This window comes from Protobothrops mucrosquamatus, unplaced genomic scaffold, assembly GCF_001527695.2.
Source record: "Protobothrops mucrosquamatus isolate PMUCROS unplaced genomic scaffold, P.Mucros_1.0 scaffold324, whole genome shotgun sequence".
NCBI lineage: Eukaryota > Metazoa > Chordata > Lepidosauria > Squamata > Viperidae > Protobothrops > Protobothrops mucrosquamatus.
The window spans coordinates 419,441-438,104 of NW_015386663.1; the positions used below are offsets into that span (position 1 = coordinate 419,441).

Below are 18,664 nucleotides of genomic sequence, written 5' to 3' on the forward strand. Positions count from 1 at the left end.
ATGGGGAGTGGATTGGGAAGCCCCTAGGAGGGACCTTCACTCTCGGACACTACTCTACACCATTAAAAACAAGACAGTCAACAATGCTCCAGTTTGGAGTGGTGAGGATTTTCTTGTCCAAATCCAGCAAGGTAATCCCCATACAATTCCTGCAGCACACAGCACACCCTGGGGAAACTCAGCTACAGAGTTTTCCTTCTGGAGGGAGGCACTGACAACGATTTTACAGCCCAAGCTGAGGCTGGCTTCTGTAAAAAGGGGAAAAAAACAGCTCAGGACTGCACGCCTGTCTCCTTGCTCCGCTCAAGAACAAAACTCAGAATGGGCACATTTTGAACAAGGAGTGGCCGCAGAACCTAAGCCCAGGGACTGCTTTGCCAGCAACTGCTACTAATGGAGGAAAGTTGGCATTCAAGAAGTGATGATTTTACGGCGGAGATTTCTAAAGCAGTCAGAAGCTATTGAGAGGGTGGAGTACAGCGCACAAGATAAGATAGATAGCCTTTATTGTCATTTTTTACTGTGGGCACACTGGCACACATTAAAAATGAAATTCTGTTGCTTGCTCTCAAAAGTGTACACATACATAAGTGTACACTACTCCAATACGTAGACGAGATAGGCCAGCTAGCATCACCTTTGCTCCTATGGCTTCTACAGAGAGAAGGAAGGAAAGGTGTCATCCTATTTTAATTAGGGAGCCACACCCACCAGGTGTCTCTTTTTTTCTATATATCAAACCCAAGTAGCGTTGAGTGGGAACTCAAAAGCCCCTTGACAGGCAAACTGCAGCAGCTCCACCAATCCAAGGCTGGAAATCAACAATACACATCTCTACAACTCAAGACTCGACTAGCACGGGATTCTTTCCCCAGAGGTGGGCTGAGGAGTTTGCCAGCACAGCCACGTCACTACAGCAGACATGAGCTCCAGCCTTTTCTCTCACACATGCTTTGCTTTCCTTTCTTAACCTGCAACAGAGATGCTCACTAGGCTTCTTGGTTAGAAAGGAAACAAGTAGTAGCAAAGATTGGGGAAAAGGACGCCTAACTGAGACTGTGTATGTGCTTGCATGACTCTAAAGAAGAGGGAGCAGGGATGATAATTCAAGAGCCCATCACCTCTCAGACTCCTCATTCCTGGCATCCCCTTTTCTCTTGCCCACATCTCAGATGTGGAAGCCTCTGCTGTTTCTAGAGATCAGATGCTCCTATGCCCAGCCTTTCCACTAGCAGCTGAAAGGAGATTTGGAGATGGAAAAGAAGCCTCAATTCAAAGCAAAACTTTCAGCCAGAGCTTTTGCCAGCCCTTTCATAAGACATCAGCCCAAGAAAGTAAGTTTCCTTCCTTGTGCTCAGATGACCAAAAGGCACCATGTGTGGGTGAAGTAGGAGAATAAAATCAATTATAGGAGAAAGGTAGGCTCCCAACCTAAGTGGCAGATACATTTCTGGGCATGCCTTCCACCCTGCTTTGGCTTGGAGAATCCGAAATGTTTTCTTGCCGTATCTAACCCTGGCAGTAGCAAACAGTGCTATTGGCATAGAGAGTACAGACTTTGTTGGCAAGAAAAGCTGGCTCCCTCCAAGATTGATGCGGAGGGTGGGGATAAGCCTGACAAGGAGCCACATACCACATTTACACAACTTCTCCCTGGACAGGCTCAGAAATAAAGCCAGAGCTGTCCTGAGCGAGAGCAGCAGCAGCAGCAGGTCCAAGGACTACTGGGAAAAGATGCCTTTGAAACGGATCTTATCCTCGTCATCTTTCGCACGCAGGCGGGCCTCCAAGTTGCGCAGCTCCCGGGTTACCACTGGGGTCAGCGATGGATCCAACTGCAAAACTTTGGCAAAATCGGCCTGAGCCTCAGCTGCGTTCCAGACGGCTGCGTGAGCCTTGCCTCTCTTGAAATAGGCCTTGACGTTATCTGTGGGGGAAGTGGCCATGTGAATAAGCTAGGCAGGATTCATGGCCTGACAACAGCCTTGATGTTTCTCCTCCCCATTCGTCAGTCTCATTTTAGACTTTTCTACCCTTCAAACCCACCGTGGCTCTTCAATATTTCACAAGCCTCCTTACCTTCATACTTGTTCAGAATAGAAGAGCAGTGATCCAGCACTTCATAGTACTCCTCATTCAGCAGCTTACACTGACAATAATTCAACAATAAAGGAGTGATCTGTTGGTCCAGCTGGATCCAGTCCGGAGATCCTGGTTGCTCCTATGGCATGGGACAAGAGAAAGGGCACAAAGCATGGGTCAGTTGTAGCAATGTCTGTCCACAGGCCAGAACCCTTGTGGGCTGGCCTGGGACAGCCTTTCTTGTGGTGGCAGCAAGATCAAATCCACATGCAGCCAACGGAAGGGACAACTTGCCTCAGCCAGCTCGCCTCGGCCAACTTGCTGCAGGACAACTCACCATGGCCAACTGACCACAGGAAAATTCACTGAGGGAGAATTCAGCAATTCAATTTAATTATTTAAACTAATTTTAAAAATATTTAAACTTTTTTCATTCACATTCCGTTTTGTCCTTTGGCATCCTTTCTTTAATGATTCTATTCCACTATTTCTTCGATGTTAGTGCAACTCTTGTCCTGTGGCGAGTTGGCCATGGCGAGTTATTTTGTGGCAAATTGGCCTTGGCAAGTTATCACAGATCCTGCAGCCAAGTCCTTAGGAAAATATAAAAGATGGTAAATAGGAGCGAGAACATGAGCCTTTTTCCACACAAAACTGCCTCTCTTTCTCTAACAAGGACTACATCACACCTTGAGATGGAATGACAAAGAAAATTTCAGATGCCAATTTCAACAGAGAAAACGTAGGCGAGGAGGAAAAAAACACACTGCAGATTCCATGTTGCACATCAGCCTGCTAGCATCATGTTAATTCTGACTTGGGAGCCTTTTTATGTGTGTGTTCTGATGAAGAGAGAAATTGTGCATATCTTGACAAATTATGTTACAGAAGCCATTCTGGCTGCTGGTCAGATCCTGTCATGGAGCTGCACAAGTGAAGACAAATGCTATTGCTTTGATATTATTATTTGGAGGATACACTCCCTCTAACTAGAACTGGGCCAGGAGTGCTCCAGAGTAGCTGAGCAAAAATGGTTCCAATGGTTTAGCAGGGATCCTCCTTAGTGGTGTGAGTATGCACAAACTGGGACAGGTGCAGAAGCATGTAGGTACATTGTTTCAGATGAGGGCACACCTGGAATTTGGAGAATACTGTACGTGATAAGTACATGCATTCACAACAAGGCTGTCAGGGGAAAATTTTCTGGGAGCAAATCCATTTAGGTGCCCAGGAATTAGCAAATTATCTACAATCCCAAGGGGTCTTTGTTGGGCCCAAAGGTCTTGTTGTCTGACAACAATATGAAATATTGAAAGATCTGCAGAATACCAGTTTCCTTTGCATTTTTAAAATTGAATAATCTTTATAAATTTAGGTAGAATAGAGAACTTGGTGGACCCCAAACGATACACGTGAAGGCATAGCACTACCCGTACCCCCCGTTTTAGGCACAATAAAACCAATGTTGAATAACTAGGAACCCACTGCCTGAACAGAAGAAATCTCATTCACAGACTATTCAATCAAGCACAAAGATTGTTCTGGCCAGGCCAAGCTTTAGCTAGTTAGGAAAATGACCTAACTACATTTGTACCTGCACAATGAAATGAGTTAGGAGTTCTGCTTAATCTAGGGTGGAAATCCCTCACTGATTTGGCATTTGCTGCCCTGAATGTTATACGAGCGAAACAGCCCCCGGAGAGGCACACCATCAGTCACCTTCATTTGCAGGTTCTTAAGGCAAGCAATTGCATCATAGTACTTGGCAGCCGCCTCTTGCACTTTGCCGTCCTTGAAGAGCTCATTGCCCTCCTGGTGGATCAGGGGCACAGCCTTCATCTTCTCCTCGTCTGACATAGCCCATGGATCTTGTCGGTATGTGCCAGGCCTTTCCACCTGGTGCAGCACAAGACAACAAGCAAGGTTAGATCACGGTGCTAGAGAAAGCAGGCCCGTAAGAACCAGCCTGCTTTTGTCACCCCAGGCTCTAAGGTGTTGGAAGAGAATCAGTGCAATGGATTGGGAAAGGCACTGGACTGGCATTAGGGAGACCTGGATTTGAGGGCATTTTCAGCCACAGAAATTCCCTGGGTAACCTTTGACCTTCCTAATCTATCCCCCAAGGAAATTGTTATAGGGAAAACTGGGGTGTGGAGGTGCTGTGCATGCTGCCTTGAGCTCCTGGAGAAAGGAGAGATATGTATGTATCTAACAAATGAGTAAAATAATTGAAAAAGTGTCTCAAAGCTGAAAAAGTGGACGCAGGATAGGAGGGAAAAGAAGGGCTTGCATTACTTCAAACAGCTTCTTTCCCTCAGTGGGATAGCAAAAAGCATGCTGTCTTTCCCCTTAAAATAAGACCCATTAAAATGATGGTAGAAATCTCATGTATTTGTGCCGGGAAAAATTCATTCCCAACTTCTATCTGAAGGCATCTCTCTTCTCCTTGATTTGTGGAGCCATATACTCAAGTAAGTAAGAGACTCCCAAACATACGAAGCCCAATTGCCCTCCCTAATCTGTCTAGCCCAGAGGACCTCACCTTTCCTTCCCCCTCACCTTGAGCACTTCAAAGGCAAAGATGAGGGGCTGGGGGTTCTGCTGGAGCTCATCAAGGTCTTGGTAACCCAGCGAATGATGCTCGTGCATCTGGGCAATGCCACAGCAATGTCGTTGTCCCTCCAGAGGATCTTTCCCAGCTGCAATGTTCCTCAGGCTCTTGGATACCATTGGATATAAGACCACATGCTGGTGAAGCAGAAGAAGGGGAGAAAAATGGCACAGTCAAGAAGGACTAAATGTATTTCCCCAATTAGGAAAAATGAGTGATGTCTACTTGTTATAAAAGAAGGAAACCTAGCGTTCCTTTACTCATGCCAGAGTCAATACTAGATCAAGGTCCCTTTATGAGTCACAATAGAAGAATTTGGCAAGGGCCTTTTTCCTACTTCTGGAAAAGTGGATTCCGGCACTAGGCAGGGGGTTAGGCAAAATGATCTCCAAGTCTCTCTCTCAACCTCACATTGTACAGTAAGTATATTTTTTAATTAAAACTTTTAAACAGGAAAATAAAAGCTAACACAAACTAATGGATAGTAATAAAAGACAAAGAAATAAGAAAAGGCAAAAATGTGCAAGAAAAGGGGGGGGAGTAAAATAAGAAAGAAAAAAAAGATACATTTTGATATTCTTCACAGCGGTTAGAAGTACAAATATATTTTGACCTCTCTCTGAAGTTATATCATGTTACTCCTCTTTCTATAATCTATTCTGTCTAATCATCACAACGATGTCACAAGTTAATTTTTTTTTCATTTTTATGCTAAGTCCATAACAGGCTTTTGGTCAGTAAAATAGATATGTGTTTTCTCTCATCAAAGTTAACTAGCCATTTCAGCAAAATCTTCACCAACCATTCCTCCCTAATACTGTGTTTCCCCAAAAATAAGACCTGGTCTTATATATATTTTTTGCCTCCAAAAGAAGCATTAGGTCTTATTTTGGGAGAATGTCTTATTTTTTCATTGTCTCGCCTCGCGGCAGCGGCATCACTGACAACTCCATCCAGCAGGAGCCCGTGTGACCGCCACTGGCCCACGTGTCGCTCCCAGCTTCCGTGTCGCCGGTAGAGGCCTTCAGGAAAGACCTCTGCTGGTGAAACAGAGGCTGGGGGGGGGCAACACTTGCGTCAACCCCTGGCTCCATTCTCAGCTACAGAGGCCTTTCCTGAAGGCTTCTGGCTCCTGCTGGACAAAGCTGTTGATGACACTGCCATGAGGTGAGGCAGGTGTCGGGGCACGGGAGACCTGGCTACAGAGGTCCTGAGATAAGCGGGTACAGGACATGTGGGGCAGCTCCACCCCCTTCCCCACCTGCCTCGCCTTACCTCGCGGTGGTGGCATCACAAACAACCAGACAGAATGGGCGGGCAGCCAGCTGCGCAGGCTCTTAACTAGGGCTTATTTTGGGGAGGTAGGGCTTCTTTAGGCCTACACATACAAATCAAGCTAGGGTTTCTTTTCAGGGTAGATTTTATTTTCGGGGAAACATGGTAAGTAGTGTCACATCTTTCTACCTCTGAATACAGCAATCTGACTGCTGTGATCATATATTGAAATGATATTCCAGGGTGGGGTTTTTTTTAACTCCAAGCTTACATTCTAGGATTGTATGAATTCTTTTCCAGATTCTCCCCCAGAACAGGCATGAGAAATACCTTTGTGTCACACAAGAATTCAGCCACCTCGCCCTCCTGCATGCTGTGCAAGATGGTTTCCCAGACAGGCAACTTGAATTTCTTGCCGAAGATCAGCTCCATAGGTTTGTCCCGGGCATGACTGTCATCTAGTACTTTCTGATCTGAACTGCAAAGCATTGTGCGATAGTGGAAAGTAACCTGAAGAGAATCGGAAGCAGAACAACAGAGTAAGTCACCTCACTGATCTACCAGAACAGACTGCAGGTAGTCCTTGACTTATGACCATTTGCTTAACAACCATTCGAAGTTATGACAGACCTGCCCAGAGCTATTTACAAACCATTTTCTAAGTTATGATGGTCACGTGATCGCATTTTGGGTACTTGACAACTGGCTTATCTGTATAGCTATTTGCCACATCCCGTGGACATGTGACAATTTGCAACTTTTTTTGCTGGTTTCTGGCATTTATTTTTTGTTTCTGGCAAAAAATGCCCATTGGGGAAAATGAGTTCACTAAATGACCACAGTGCTTGCTTAACGACCATGGCACTCACTTAACAACCCCCGTTGTAAATGCCTTGATTTACAACCATAATTCCAGGCTCAATTAGAGACATTAAGTCAAGGACTACCTGTACGTCAGATACTTTAACTCAGACATATCAAACTCGCGACATCACGTGATGTCATGCAATGTATCGGGATGGTTTCACCACTGCCGGCTATGGGGTGGGCGCGGCTTCCGGATGACACATCCGGCCCGCGGGCCAGCAGTTTGACACCCCTGCTTTAACTCATTTGCAGTATGGAGTTCAATGATGTCATCTTAATATAACATTGTCCACATCAGAAAGACACAGATCATTTAGTGAAGGTGAAAACATTATTGGGATTGTGCAGTGCTTTAGCTCCAAAGCTGCAAAAATATTTTAGAGCATGCATAATTTTGCAATACCTTTCAGCCAACACCTTCTTAAAGAATCTTTAACTTCTCCTGAATTCCTCCAATAGCCTTCAAGGGTATATACACTGGTAAGTTACTGAGGCAGTGTATCCATGCCCACTCCAAAGCACCGTTGAATTCTCCAACACTGGAAGTTTTTAAGAAGAGACTGGACAGCCATTTGTCCGAAATGGTATAGGGTTTCCTGCCTGAGCAGGGGGTTGGACTAGATGACCTCTAAGGTCCCTTCCAACTTTATTATTATTATAACTCAAATGTGCAGTTTTCTTTGATCACGTGCCTACTGTACTAACCTTGGAAAAGAGGTGGCTTCTTTAAGGAAGTGGCAACAGGTATGGCATGCATACCCACATCTGTTCCAACTTTGGAACCACAAAACAGCATTTCCTGAAAAGCAACTAACAGTGATTTTAAAAAGGACTGATGTACCACTATGAAGAAATGGATTGCTGAAGTGGCTCAGCACAAACTAGCCAAGGGGCACACAAGCATACATGTCAAATGGAAAGAAACCCAGTTGGCTGACTGGGCTGGGCTGCCAACTTGCACCTCTGGAGTTGAAAAACACTATTTCGAATGTGAGGCAAGAAAATTCAGTGGGGGGTCACCTTCCCAACAGCCAATGCCGTTGATTCCTACCCTCTGAAAATCCTAACATTGGGGCAAACATAGGCCACTGTGTGGCAAAAATAGTTCAAATCGGTATGTTAAGGGGACAGCTCCATGCACACTTTCCCTCAAACTGATTCTAATTTTTAGGTTAGAGTTTGGAGACAGTCAGCTTGGATTTCAGCTACTTAGATGTGCATGCAAAGAAGAAACTAAATGGAAGCTAATGTGCACCTTGAGATTAACAACAAAAAACTCCCCAAAAGTAAAGGCACCTTTGAACTGAGGTTGAACCTTGGTGGCTACAGCCATCATTTTCTTGACCCTGTGACAAAACTGGCCTGCTGCTAATTTTTTTCAGATTTCTTTTCTTTTTACTTGCCAATTTGATTTAGGGCAATATTTTTCAACCTTGGCATCTTGAAGGTGTGAACTTCAACTCCCAGAATTCCCCAACCAGCAAAGGTGGCTGGGGAATTCTGGGAGTTGAAGTCCACACATCTTCAAGCTACCAAAGTTGAGAAATACTGATCTAGAGCAGAGGTCCCCAACCTTTTGGGCACCAGGGACCAGTTCCGTGGAGCAGTGGCGTAGCGTGGGTTGTCAGCACCCGGGGCAAGGCACCCCCGCCCTCCACAGTGGGCGGTGTCGGCGACCCGGCGGCTCAGATCGGATTCGCACAGCCAGCACTGCAGAGAGAGTGAGTGAGCCAGGCAGGGGCAGAGCTGCGAGTGCGAGCGCGCCCCCCCAGATGTTGCGCCCGGTGCGGCCGGCCCCCCCTGCACCCCCCACGCTACGCCTCTGCCGTGGAGAGGTTTTTCCACAGACCAGAGGGGGTGTGGTTTTGTGTGCTGCCTGTATCCCGCGGATGGGGCTTTGCTTGTTTGTGCGGACCGGTTGCTGGCATGCCGTGGCCCGGTACTGGTCCACGGACTGAGGGTTGGGGCGGTCTAGAGTTCTGATCCTCTCTGGGTCTTTTGTCCTAACAGTAAGCAGGCCATATGAAGCTTAGCAACCAAACCCTGTCAAACTCAGCCAAATGTTATCTCCTCTGAAAATTTCTCCTAAATTCAGCAGTGGCAGCCTTCTAGTGCCAGGCCACCTGTGACATTTCTAATTTTGTAAAACTAGCTAACTCCAGCGCCATTGGTCACGGATGCTGGAATTGTCCAACAACATCGAGAGGGCTGCCGACTCTCCATTTCTAGCTGATCTCCCTTGCTAAACCCAGATTTCCCCAATTTGGTATCCTATAAATGGGGTGCATTACTATTCTCGCTAATGACCCTGAGAGCTGATCAGATTTATCCGTATACAAAATGGGAACGATAGCAACCTATTTACGTAGACAGAAACTAGAGCAGGAGCAAACGAATGAATGAAGACAAATGGGCATCGTTCCACTTCGCTCACGCAGCCTCCCGTCTCCACTCGCCCAGATCTACAACCCATCGCGCATGGGCATTTTATCCGAAACGTTCCTTGCTATTAGCGCATGCGCGCTTCTCCGCCCGGTTCCGTTATTTCCCGAGAGACTCGCGCACAATCTTTTTTTCACCTTGGTACCGTCTTGGTAATCAGGCACCGGTCCCCGGCCTTCCTGCACCAACCGCTTCTGGATCCCATCCGCCCGGAGCTGCGCGATCTTGTCCGCCATGATGGCTTTTCGCCCGATTCGGCTTCCAAGTCTTCGTGTGCTTTGGGATTGCCGAACTTCGCTCGTCTTCTTCCGGAGGCGCTCGTCTTTTTCCGTATCCGGTCTCGGACACATCCGTTAGCTATCGGAACTTTTCGGAAAGACTCGGGCGGAGCGTTTGATCTGACACAAAGAGGGAGAGTTTCCGAATGACGAGCAGACTGCTGGGAAGATAAATCCCTACTAAGCAGGGAGCTGGGGCGGCGGCGGTGTTACTATTATTCAACACTAAATGATACTCTATTAATATAGAGTAGTGTTTCCACATCCTGAGAGGTAGCTGAGCCTCATGCCCATTTTCACTCTCCTTGCCAACCAAGTCCGCCGCCTCTGGAGTCCAGTTCCCTTATGGGCGACCCTCTTGGACATCCCGATTCCGAGCAGGAATCGGGATGTTCGGAATCGGGAGCAGGAATCGTAATCGGGAGCAGGAATCGGGATGTTCGTAGACATGCAAGCCTGGGCTCCAGCAAGCAGATCCCGGGCGGTGGGGTTGGCTTATGACTTCGATGATCATCTAGTCACCCCCTGCCTGTACCTAAGTCAAGCCTTTAGCAAGGGGAGCCCGTCCTCCCCCCCCCCCGTTTTCCTTCCCAAAGCGATCTGCTCCACTGCCCGTCGGCCAGATTGGGGCATCCTTAAGGATGCAGTACTGTGAAGGATGCCGTCCTGTTTTGTTTTGTTTTTGTTTTTCTCCTTAACGAGATTGTGAAAAAGAGGGAAAACAGGAAAAGCGCTTTTTCGAACCTGCCCTTTTCTGAGCTTCCATCAACCACGACGCTGAGCTTATCTATTTGATTGATGGGTTCTGTAGCTTACGTCCTGTTTTTCAAGTTCTCCAAGATCACCATGGATATATGTAGAACCCACAGGTCAGAACGTCAAAACATGCCCTTCTCTAGTTGCCACGAATAATACAAATTCACTGGAAGGGGAAAACACATTTGTAGATAGTGGATGCGTTTCATAAAAAATGAAAGAGAAAATACATGCTTAAATAGATATTAATAAAAAATGCATGGATAAACTCAAGAGTGTTTTTGAACTCTTTCCTGAAAGACCCAGAAAATGTAATGCTTGTTCCTTTGTTGTCTGAAGATCTTTTTTCTCTTCATGTTTTAAATGATTTTGGACACACTTACCAGGAAGTAAGACTGTTTGCACTTCAAGGAATTGTTTTAAGTGAATACATAGGTTTGTGGCTTAAAAAATAATAATAATGTGGATTCTGAGCATTCCTTAGGCATATGAGCCAACTGGGTGATTTTGAGTCAGTCACTCTCAGCCCAACTCACCTCACTGATTTATTTTTTTTTTGGGGGGGGAGGAAAATAAAAGGAAGGAAAATTAAGTGCATTTGCTGCCTTGAGTTACATGCAAAAGCAGGATAAAAATATAATAATTCCATGTTGTGTGTTGTAATGCAAATAATAATTCAATAAACCTAGCAATTGTATGTAACAATTATAATGCATCTAATTTTTCTAAGGAGTGTATATTGAAAGGTGAGAGAGTTCCTACCTACAGGCTCCCTGGCTTATGGAAAGAATTCTTAATAAGAGCCAGAAAGCGGAAAGCAGCAACTGTATAAAGTCAAATTCAAAAATGGAGTTAAATTCATTAAATAAGTGCAGTATGTTGATTTTGTCATCTTGATCATCATGCTTTCTAGACTGCCCATACTGGTTTGTTTTTTTTAGTCTTCTGAGAGAAAAAAAGCTGTTACCTCATGACTAAACAGTGTAGAGAATTCTTCCAAAACCTCATTTGTCCCTTCAAGGTAGACCAGTGTACTTTTTCAAGGCTATAATTTTGCCAACACATCTGGCAAGAGAAATAATGGGGCATGCAGTAGTGAGCAGAATTATATAGGGAGGGAGAAAAGTTTTGGTTTGGATGTTGCTGGAGGAATCGTCTCCTTTCCTCACTGAAACATAGCAGTTTTGACTGACTGAAAAAGCATTTGAAAACAAGGCCACCATTTTAACATTCAACATTTTAAATGTTTCTTTCTCTGTAGAGGTACAGTGAATCAAAGGAAGAAATGCAAGGAATAAAGCATCCACAGTAATCCTATTTCTTTCTTCTTTACTCTGATGATGAGAGCAATTATTAGCAGTTCATTCTGGAGATTTAGGTCAGTAAGAACAGAAACTGATTTCTAACCTTTTTTCCAGCCAGTGCACTTTGTCACTTGCTGCAGGTCCTATTTTTGCAGTTGCCAGTATTTGCCGTTTTAAGTGCTAAGTCCATTTCTAATATGAGTTTACTTATTCTTCTTGTTTGTACAGGGAAAGTAACTTCACTCCCAATGCTTATACCAAAGATGAAACACCATATTTCATCAAATGATTTTCAACAGACTTAACATGGGAAAAATCCTATTTCTGTATTTTTTTAATCCATGAAGTCTATTAGTTCTTCATCTTCTTCTCTACCTATGAATATTGGATTGGCTCTGCCAGTTAATATGATTTTTTTAAAATTTTGAATGCTTATGCATCAGTCCATTTTACCTTCAACCAGAGATTAAGTAAGCCTTCCTCACTTCCATCTATTCAATTGGTATCATAACAATCCATGAAGGGGAATATCAATAATAGCATATAACAATGATTAAAGATTATTATAGAAGAATATGTGAGTCTTTTTCATTCCAAACAGTAACAAATGATATTGATTTAATTTCATTCTCCCCCCCCCCCAGCATTATTCAAAACATCACATTGTTCAATTTTAACTTGGTATGGAACACTGCTAAAAAGTGAATTTTAAAAAATTGATTAATCAGTATTTTAATCTTAAATTCCACCAATACATAGATATAATTAAGGAAAAACACATGGGAATATCTACAAATCTGTAGGTGTTGACAATATATTTAAATAATTTAATGAACTCTTTTCAACAAAAAAATTCTAACATAAATTAAATGCAAATTAGTAAATTTCAGAGAGCGACTGTATCAGATCTTATTTGGAAAAACAAATCCAAACAAGTTGGATGAGCTAATCGAGAATTAAGGACATTCTTGTGTTGCTGTTAGATTTTGGACTTATCTTGCACCTTTGAAATACATTTTGACAATGGATATTCAATGTTATAATGTATAAAATAATGAGTTTTACGTATACTCATTAATTGGCTCCTAAAGAGAATTCATGCTATTTACCTTTTTCACTTAGAATTGTTTTAGTTCTATTCTCTTGTTTCTTACTTCCTGATATTTTAGTTTTTTTATTTTTCTTCTTGATCATTCCAGACTTTATTTTCTCCTTTCCTTAGCTGTTTTTTTAAAATTATTCACAATAACGGCTGGTATAACAGGGATAAGTGATCTCAAATTGCAATGAGACATTTTTGCATGGGTTCAAGTCTCAGAATGCTGATCTACCTTTTATAGTGCAAAAAGGTAGTTCCAGAGAAGTTCTTAGTTTTTACCTTTCCACAGGATGCCAGATATGTCCATTTGTTTGTGTTGGGAATTCAATTGAAATAATAGATAGAATCACAAATTTGAAACTTTTTTTATACCAGTAGCAACAGTATCTGCTAGAATACTGGGCCATTATAGATAAAGGACTGTGGTTTGTGACAGATTAGTATAAAATGTTAAATCTGTGCAGGTTTAACTTGCTGGAGTTCATACTAGCAGATTAAATGGGAAGAGTTTTAGCTGCACTAAATTAAGCTTTGCATTTTAATTGGCTGAAAATCTATTGAACTTGAAGCATCTTGCAAATTTGATCCGTAGTTACAAGAAAGTATTATCAAGTTTGCTGCAGTTTTACTTCCAAAGATTTATAGGTTTGCAATCATGGCCTTTAATTAATTGCATTTTATTACTTTGCTTTAGATCTTATTTGTATCAGAATGTTAGCTGGAATAGCAGCATATCACTTGGTTCTTATGCATACAGACACACACACGTCTCCTTATAGCTTTATATTTAAACATGCATAATGACATGGGGCTTGTTTTCTATTTCAGTATCAAGAGCTCTCCCCTACCTATTGGGGACTTTCCAGATATGGATCTAGAATGACCATTTTATTCTTGGCTCGGGAAGAACAAGAGTAGAGAAAGTTTCAGGATCTGCCACAATTCCACACCTCATAGAGAATTGGTGCTTTTTGTGCTGTAGAAGTGGCTTCTCCACCAAACTTGTTTCTCTCTAGTGTTTGATACAGAATTCAGAAAAAGTAATTAAATACTCTTTTCTGTACATAGCAAGCTATTATGGCAGAATTATTCAGGTATTAATTTTATATTACCTTATGTTTGTTGGGAATAAAAGTTAAAATGTTTCAGGTATTAACTAAATGGGTTTAAACAAATGACATGTTTTTATATGGCCAACAGATATTGTGAATTAATGGATTTGGAACTCATGCGAAGCCTTTCTCACAATGAATGATGCCTTAATATGTCTTCTTGGCCTGTTTACCTGCTTTAACTAATCATAACCTAGATTATTTAGGGAAGACTGAAGAAAATCAACTAGGTTTAATCATTATTTCAGAATGAAAAAAATGCACGTATGACTACTACCAGAAAATAGGTATATTATAAAAAACTAATCCCAAGTAACTCTTTAAAAAAGCCTAATTGTATGTTTTGGGAAGGAGGAAATTTCAAAATTAATTTAACTGTAGACATACGATGGGTTATTTAAAGGTTAATTTGAAGACCTGAGTACAGAAATGTGTCTCAGTTTCCCGAGGGAATTGATCTCAGTCATCAGCTTCTAGCTGCCCCTCCAAGATCATCTTTATTATATGAAGGAAGAACTTTGGGGGCCATACAAGGAGGGTTTGGCTGTTGAAAAACAGGTACAGTTCTCTGACCATTTCAGATTTTATGGTCAGTCAGCATGTACCATTTGAACATCCATTTGTGCTTTACGGTATTCGCTCTGTCCTTGTTTCAAGATTTCATGTGTGTATTTCTTTCAGGAATTTTACATTCTGTGAACCTTCAGCATAAGTTCAAAGGAAGGTTTGCAGTTCACTAATATTAAAGAGTTTCAGCTATGAGAGGAATGCCTATAACGGAATCCACATTCTATTTCACTACATCCCCAACTCCAACCAAGTCCTAATCTCCCTATAACCAGTAGCTAAGGAGGCCTGTGGAGGTTCAATAACATGAGGCTACAAAATGAGAAGTCCGTGTGGTGCTCTTTTATTCTTGGCTCAGCATACCTTTTTTTTTTTTTTTTGCTAATTTGATTTGTAGATCTCTCTTGATGCAGAACTACCATTAAGCTGCAGTACTTGAAAGCAGAATAAAGTGGCCCCAGACTTCTGCTGATCTGAACATTACTCTTAATGCACTTTTAAATTGTTAAATTAGCTTTTAAAACTATTATAGCTACACTACACATGGAGCAGCATCTACTCAGAGATCAGGATGGCCCCAACCTTTTCAGCCTTTCGTAAGGCATTAAAGACCTGGATGTTCCCTCTCAGGCACTTCAGTTGGGAGGCTGAATTAGCCCTTTTGGTGGATTACCGTAGTTTGATGGCCTGTATAGATTGAATATGGAAAGTTAAGACTAGGGGTTAAACTATGTCAAGTACTATTACTATTTTAGAGGGATGGTGTGCTTTGTTATTTTTAAACCTCCGTGCACCAGACATTCACTTGTATAATTGTTTACAGAAATATACCTCAAAAAATTTCATCTCAAATGTAGCTCGCTGTACAAGTAGGTGTTTTTGTGAGGAGATTGACATACAAATGTGCAGTTGCTATAAAATAATGTTTAGCTGCTTCTAAGCAATTTTTTTTTGCTGCTCAAATCTCAACTTATTTCATATGAAAAACCTGCCATATGCAGACACATCAAACTCCAGGTCACGTTAAAAATATAGGAAGGAGACGCCTAGCAGATTAGAAACATAAAATACTGATTTTCACTGACTACAGTCTTGAATCAGGGCAACATATTCTAAGCAAGTCTTTTAAAATGGGTGCTTAATATTTCAGAGCAGGCTTAGTAAATTCCCAGGAGCCAAGTACTGCATGTTTTTCTGCAAGCATAGATGTCAGCTGGAATTTGTACACCAGAAAAAGACTCGGAGCAATCCTCCTCACAAGTCCAATAGCCCGTTGCCATCTCATTTTTTTCTATTTTTCAGGTAAGAAATCCTTTTGAACAATAGAGACCACTGTTTTATCTTTTCCGTCTCTTGCACAATTAAGAAATGATTCTTCCCCATTCCCCCACCCACACATGCCCAAGTCCCTCCTCTTGGTAAGACTATGATAACCACATAACGGTTAGCTCATGAGCCAAGCCATTTTCTCATCTTAATTACGGGCTTTATGAAAGACAGATATAGCTACATTTTGCTAGCTAAACACTCAGCAAAATGAGGAACTGGGGCCATTCTTTGGCAAGAGAGCTGAATACGTATCTACCAGACAATACAATGGAAAAGGACATTGTACTTGGATCTAAAAAAACTCCAGAAAATTCAGTTACATGTTTTCTGTTCTTTTGAACTTTAAGTGAACATAAGATCATAATCTCATTACCAGAGGCTTGAAATTTAGAACCAAATTTTATCTTGAGGAGCAAGTTTTAAGTATCCAGGCTGGTTCCCTCTCAGTTTTCCTCTGAACATTGTAGATGCTCCTTCTGGGATAGTGCCAGATTAGTTTTTGAACTCATGCCATGGCAAAAGCTGTATTTGGATGGCAGTAGCAGAATTAGCCAAGAAATTATATGGATTGCTCATGAAAGGATGATGTTCTGGAGAATCTATAGTAAGTGCACTGTTTATGTCACAGAAACAACAAGTTCAACAGAAAACTAGACTGTACAGTACCTTATACCATTGCAAACTATGATGTCAGCCACCCTTCCTCTTGATATTGGATGACTTTATATTGGAATTTAACCAGTACTTTGGCTATCAAATCACAAACTGGGCTTCCCAAGCCTTCCAATGACAGACAGAAATCACTGAATGAGATCTTCTGGCAGGCTGGACAGGTCAGCCATGCAAGAAAGTAGTTTCTTCAATATGTTCTGACACATTAACACAACTTTGGCACAGCCATAGAGGCTTAGTAAAATGCTAAAAATACAGTTTTGGAGATCCCAAATGATGAATAGGATAAACACTGTATAATATTTGATTTCTGACCATAACCCTCCAACTGATGCCTGCATTTGTAAAATGCAGTGTTTTGAAGATCAATGGATGTTAAGACATAGATTTCACTAGCATGAACCACTCCCCCCACACACAAAAATCATACTTCTGACAAGGTACTTTAAGAATAACTGAAGAACCATTTCTCATTTTATCAGTGAGAAGAATAAAGTCACTAGTTTTAAGCATCATACATGGGTTTTGGGCTATTTAAACAAAGCCATAGGACCCCAGACTCTTATAGGAGTCAAGGACTATCATATACCATAAGGTCTGGAGAACACATTCAGTTGTCAAGAGTTTACCAGAAAGATATATTCCTGAGTAGGGCTTTAAGCCTCTAGCTTAATTCTTGAAGCTCTTAAACCCCTTCAAATTCTAAGCATCTTGCCCAAGTACATCATAGCATGCCAGCACTCATTAGCAGAATTCACAAGTATTTAAGTATTTACTGTTTCTGCATTCCTCATTTCATCAATGGAACACACCATGGGTGTTTGTTAATTTGTTCATATATGTATTCTATCCATCATGCCAAAAACAGCTAGCCTTTTCTAATCTCAAAATAAAATAAAACCACCTTAAATCCCATTTAGAGGGATTGTAAAGAGCAGGCGTTTGGAAATGTAACCCTTGCTGAATTGCTGGTCATAATTATGATTTTATATTCAAACTATATGGAGGCAACAAACTTTAGAATCTAATAGCTCACAATCTAAATGCCCAACCTATTTAGAACTCCTTTGGGGACTGTGGCATGGTCAAATATGGATAATCTTCTCTTTTTTAAAAATCATAAAAAGGGACAGAAAAAGCTCTTGTTCTACCAGATAGTAACACAGATAATACAAGATGAAGACATGGGACCAAATTTATGGTCTATCTCATTGGGTAGCTGGTAGGACCATATTACAAATGTATATCAGTTATGTCCTCCAGATACACTTATAGCTTTATTGACATTATAAAATTCTAATAGAATTTTAAGAGCATATTGAATTAATCCCATAACATTCTGCACTGCCAGTAAGTTTCATGATCACATTTTTGAACAGCATTATTTTCCAGGCACAACTATAAGGGTAACCTCACCTCTTCTGGAATCTCTTGTACCCAAAGTATCCTACTTCGTACCTTTCCATCCTGTGGCAGAATAGTCACCATCGAAAGATGGTTATTTATTTAGAACTTCCACATGAATGCCAGATGAAAGGCTTTTGTGCCCAGAAGTTTCAACACTCCGTTTTTGACTGAAATATTGCACAGAATTCAATTTAGAGTAAAGCTATCCCTCTGGAGGATTATTTGTGGGCAGAATGGGAGAAAAACAAATTAGGCGGCTTTCTCTCTATAACAACATATCTTCCTATTTTTAAACATTTGTGTTGACTCTGGAAGAAAATTTCTTAATCCATACTGTGATCTATTGAAAATGGCATCTCCTTTCAATGGCCATCAAGAGTAAAGCTCCCTCAATCATTTTGCAGAAAAAGTGAAAGATGTTTTCTGAATCTGCTCAGTGGCAGAACACAGGCTCTGGCTGCTTCTTGGTAACGCTGAACCTTCTTGTATAGACAAGCAGACTCATCTTCTGGGCTTAACTAAAGCGAAGTTTAACAATATGTTTGAAAGAATGAAGACTGAGAAATGACTGTGTCTCTGGGTAAGGAAAAAAGAATTGGTCCACATTCCCCAAATTGATCTAGCAGCTGCAAATAAAAGGCACAAGGCCAAACAGAACCCATCTTGTTCCACCAGCAGCTTGTTTCTATAGCTTTGCCACCAAGTCGCAGTAATACCTGGGTAGTATAGCAAGAACATGAGGGGGCGAGAGTATTCCCAACACAGGTTTTTTTTCCCCCTGGAGAAAGTTAAAAAAATATCCCTATTCACAAGCCTCCATTCCCCACCCCACCCACCCCCGCCCACCAAGTGTGGCAGCTTTT

The 18,664-nt window shown here is 41.9% G+C and overlaps 1 protein-coding gene across 1 annotated transcript; it reads right to left on the minus strand.

Moving 5' to 3' along the window:
* Positions 1-1,709: 1,709 nt before the first annotated feature.
* Positions 1,710-9,536, minus strand: AIP (aryl hydrocarbon receptor interacting protein). Its single transcript, XM_015815188.1, has 6 exons — positions 9,415-9,536; positions 6,299-6,478; positions 4,642-4,830; positions 3,802-3,978; positions 2,080-2,221; positions 1,710-1,927 (listed from the first exon to the last, which is right to left on the minus strand). Exons 1-6 carry the CDS (start codon positions 9,511-9,513, stop codon positions 1,722-1,724), a joined length of 993 nt encoding a protein of 330 aa, XP_015670674.1. The 5' UTR covers positions 9,514-9,536; the 3' UTR covers positions 1,710-1,721.
* Between the last annotated feature and the right edge of the window lie 9,128 nt (positions 9,537-18,664).

Coding starts and splice junctions, on each gene's coding strand:
- AIP (XM_015815188.1), bottom strand. CDS start 9,513: ATGGCGGACAAGATCGCGCAGCTCCGGGCGGATGGGATCCAGAAGCGG. Junction 6,479..9,414: donor ATTACCAAGACGGTACCAAG/GTGAAAAAAAGA, acceptor GATTCTCTTCAG/GTTACTTTCCACTATCGCAC. Junction 4,831..6,298: donor AATTCTTGTGTGACACAAAG/GTATTTCTCATG, acceptor CTGCTTCACCAG/CATGTGGTCTTATATCCAAT.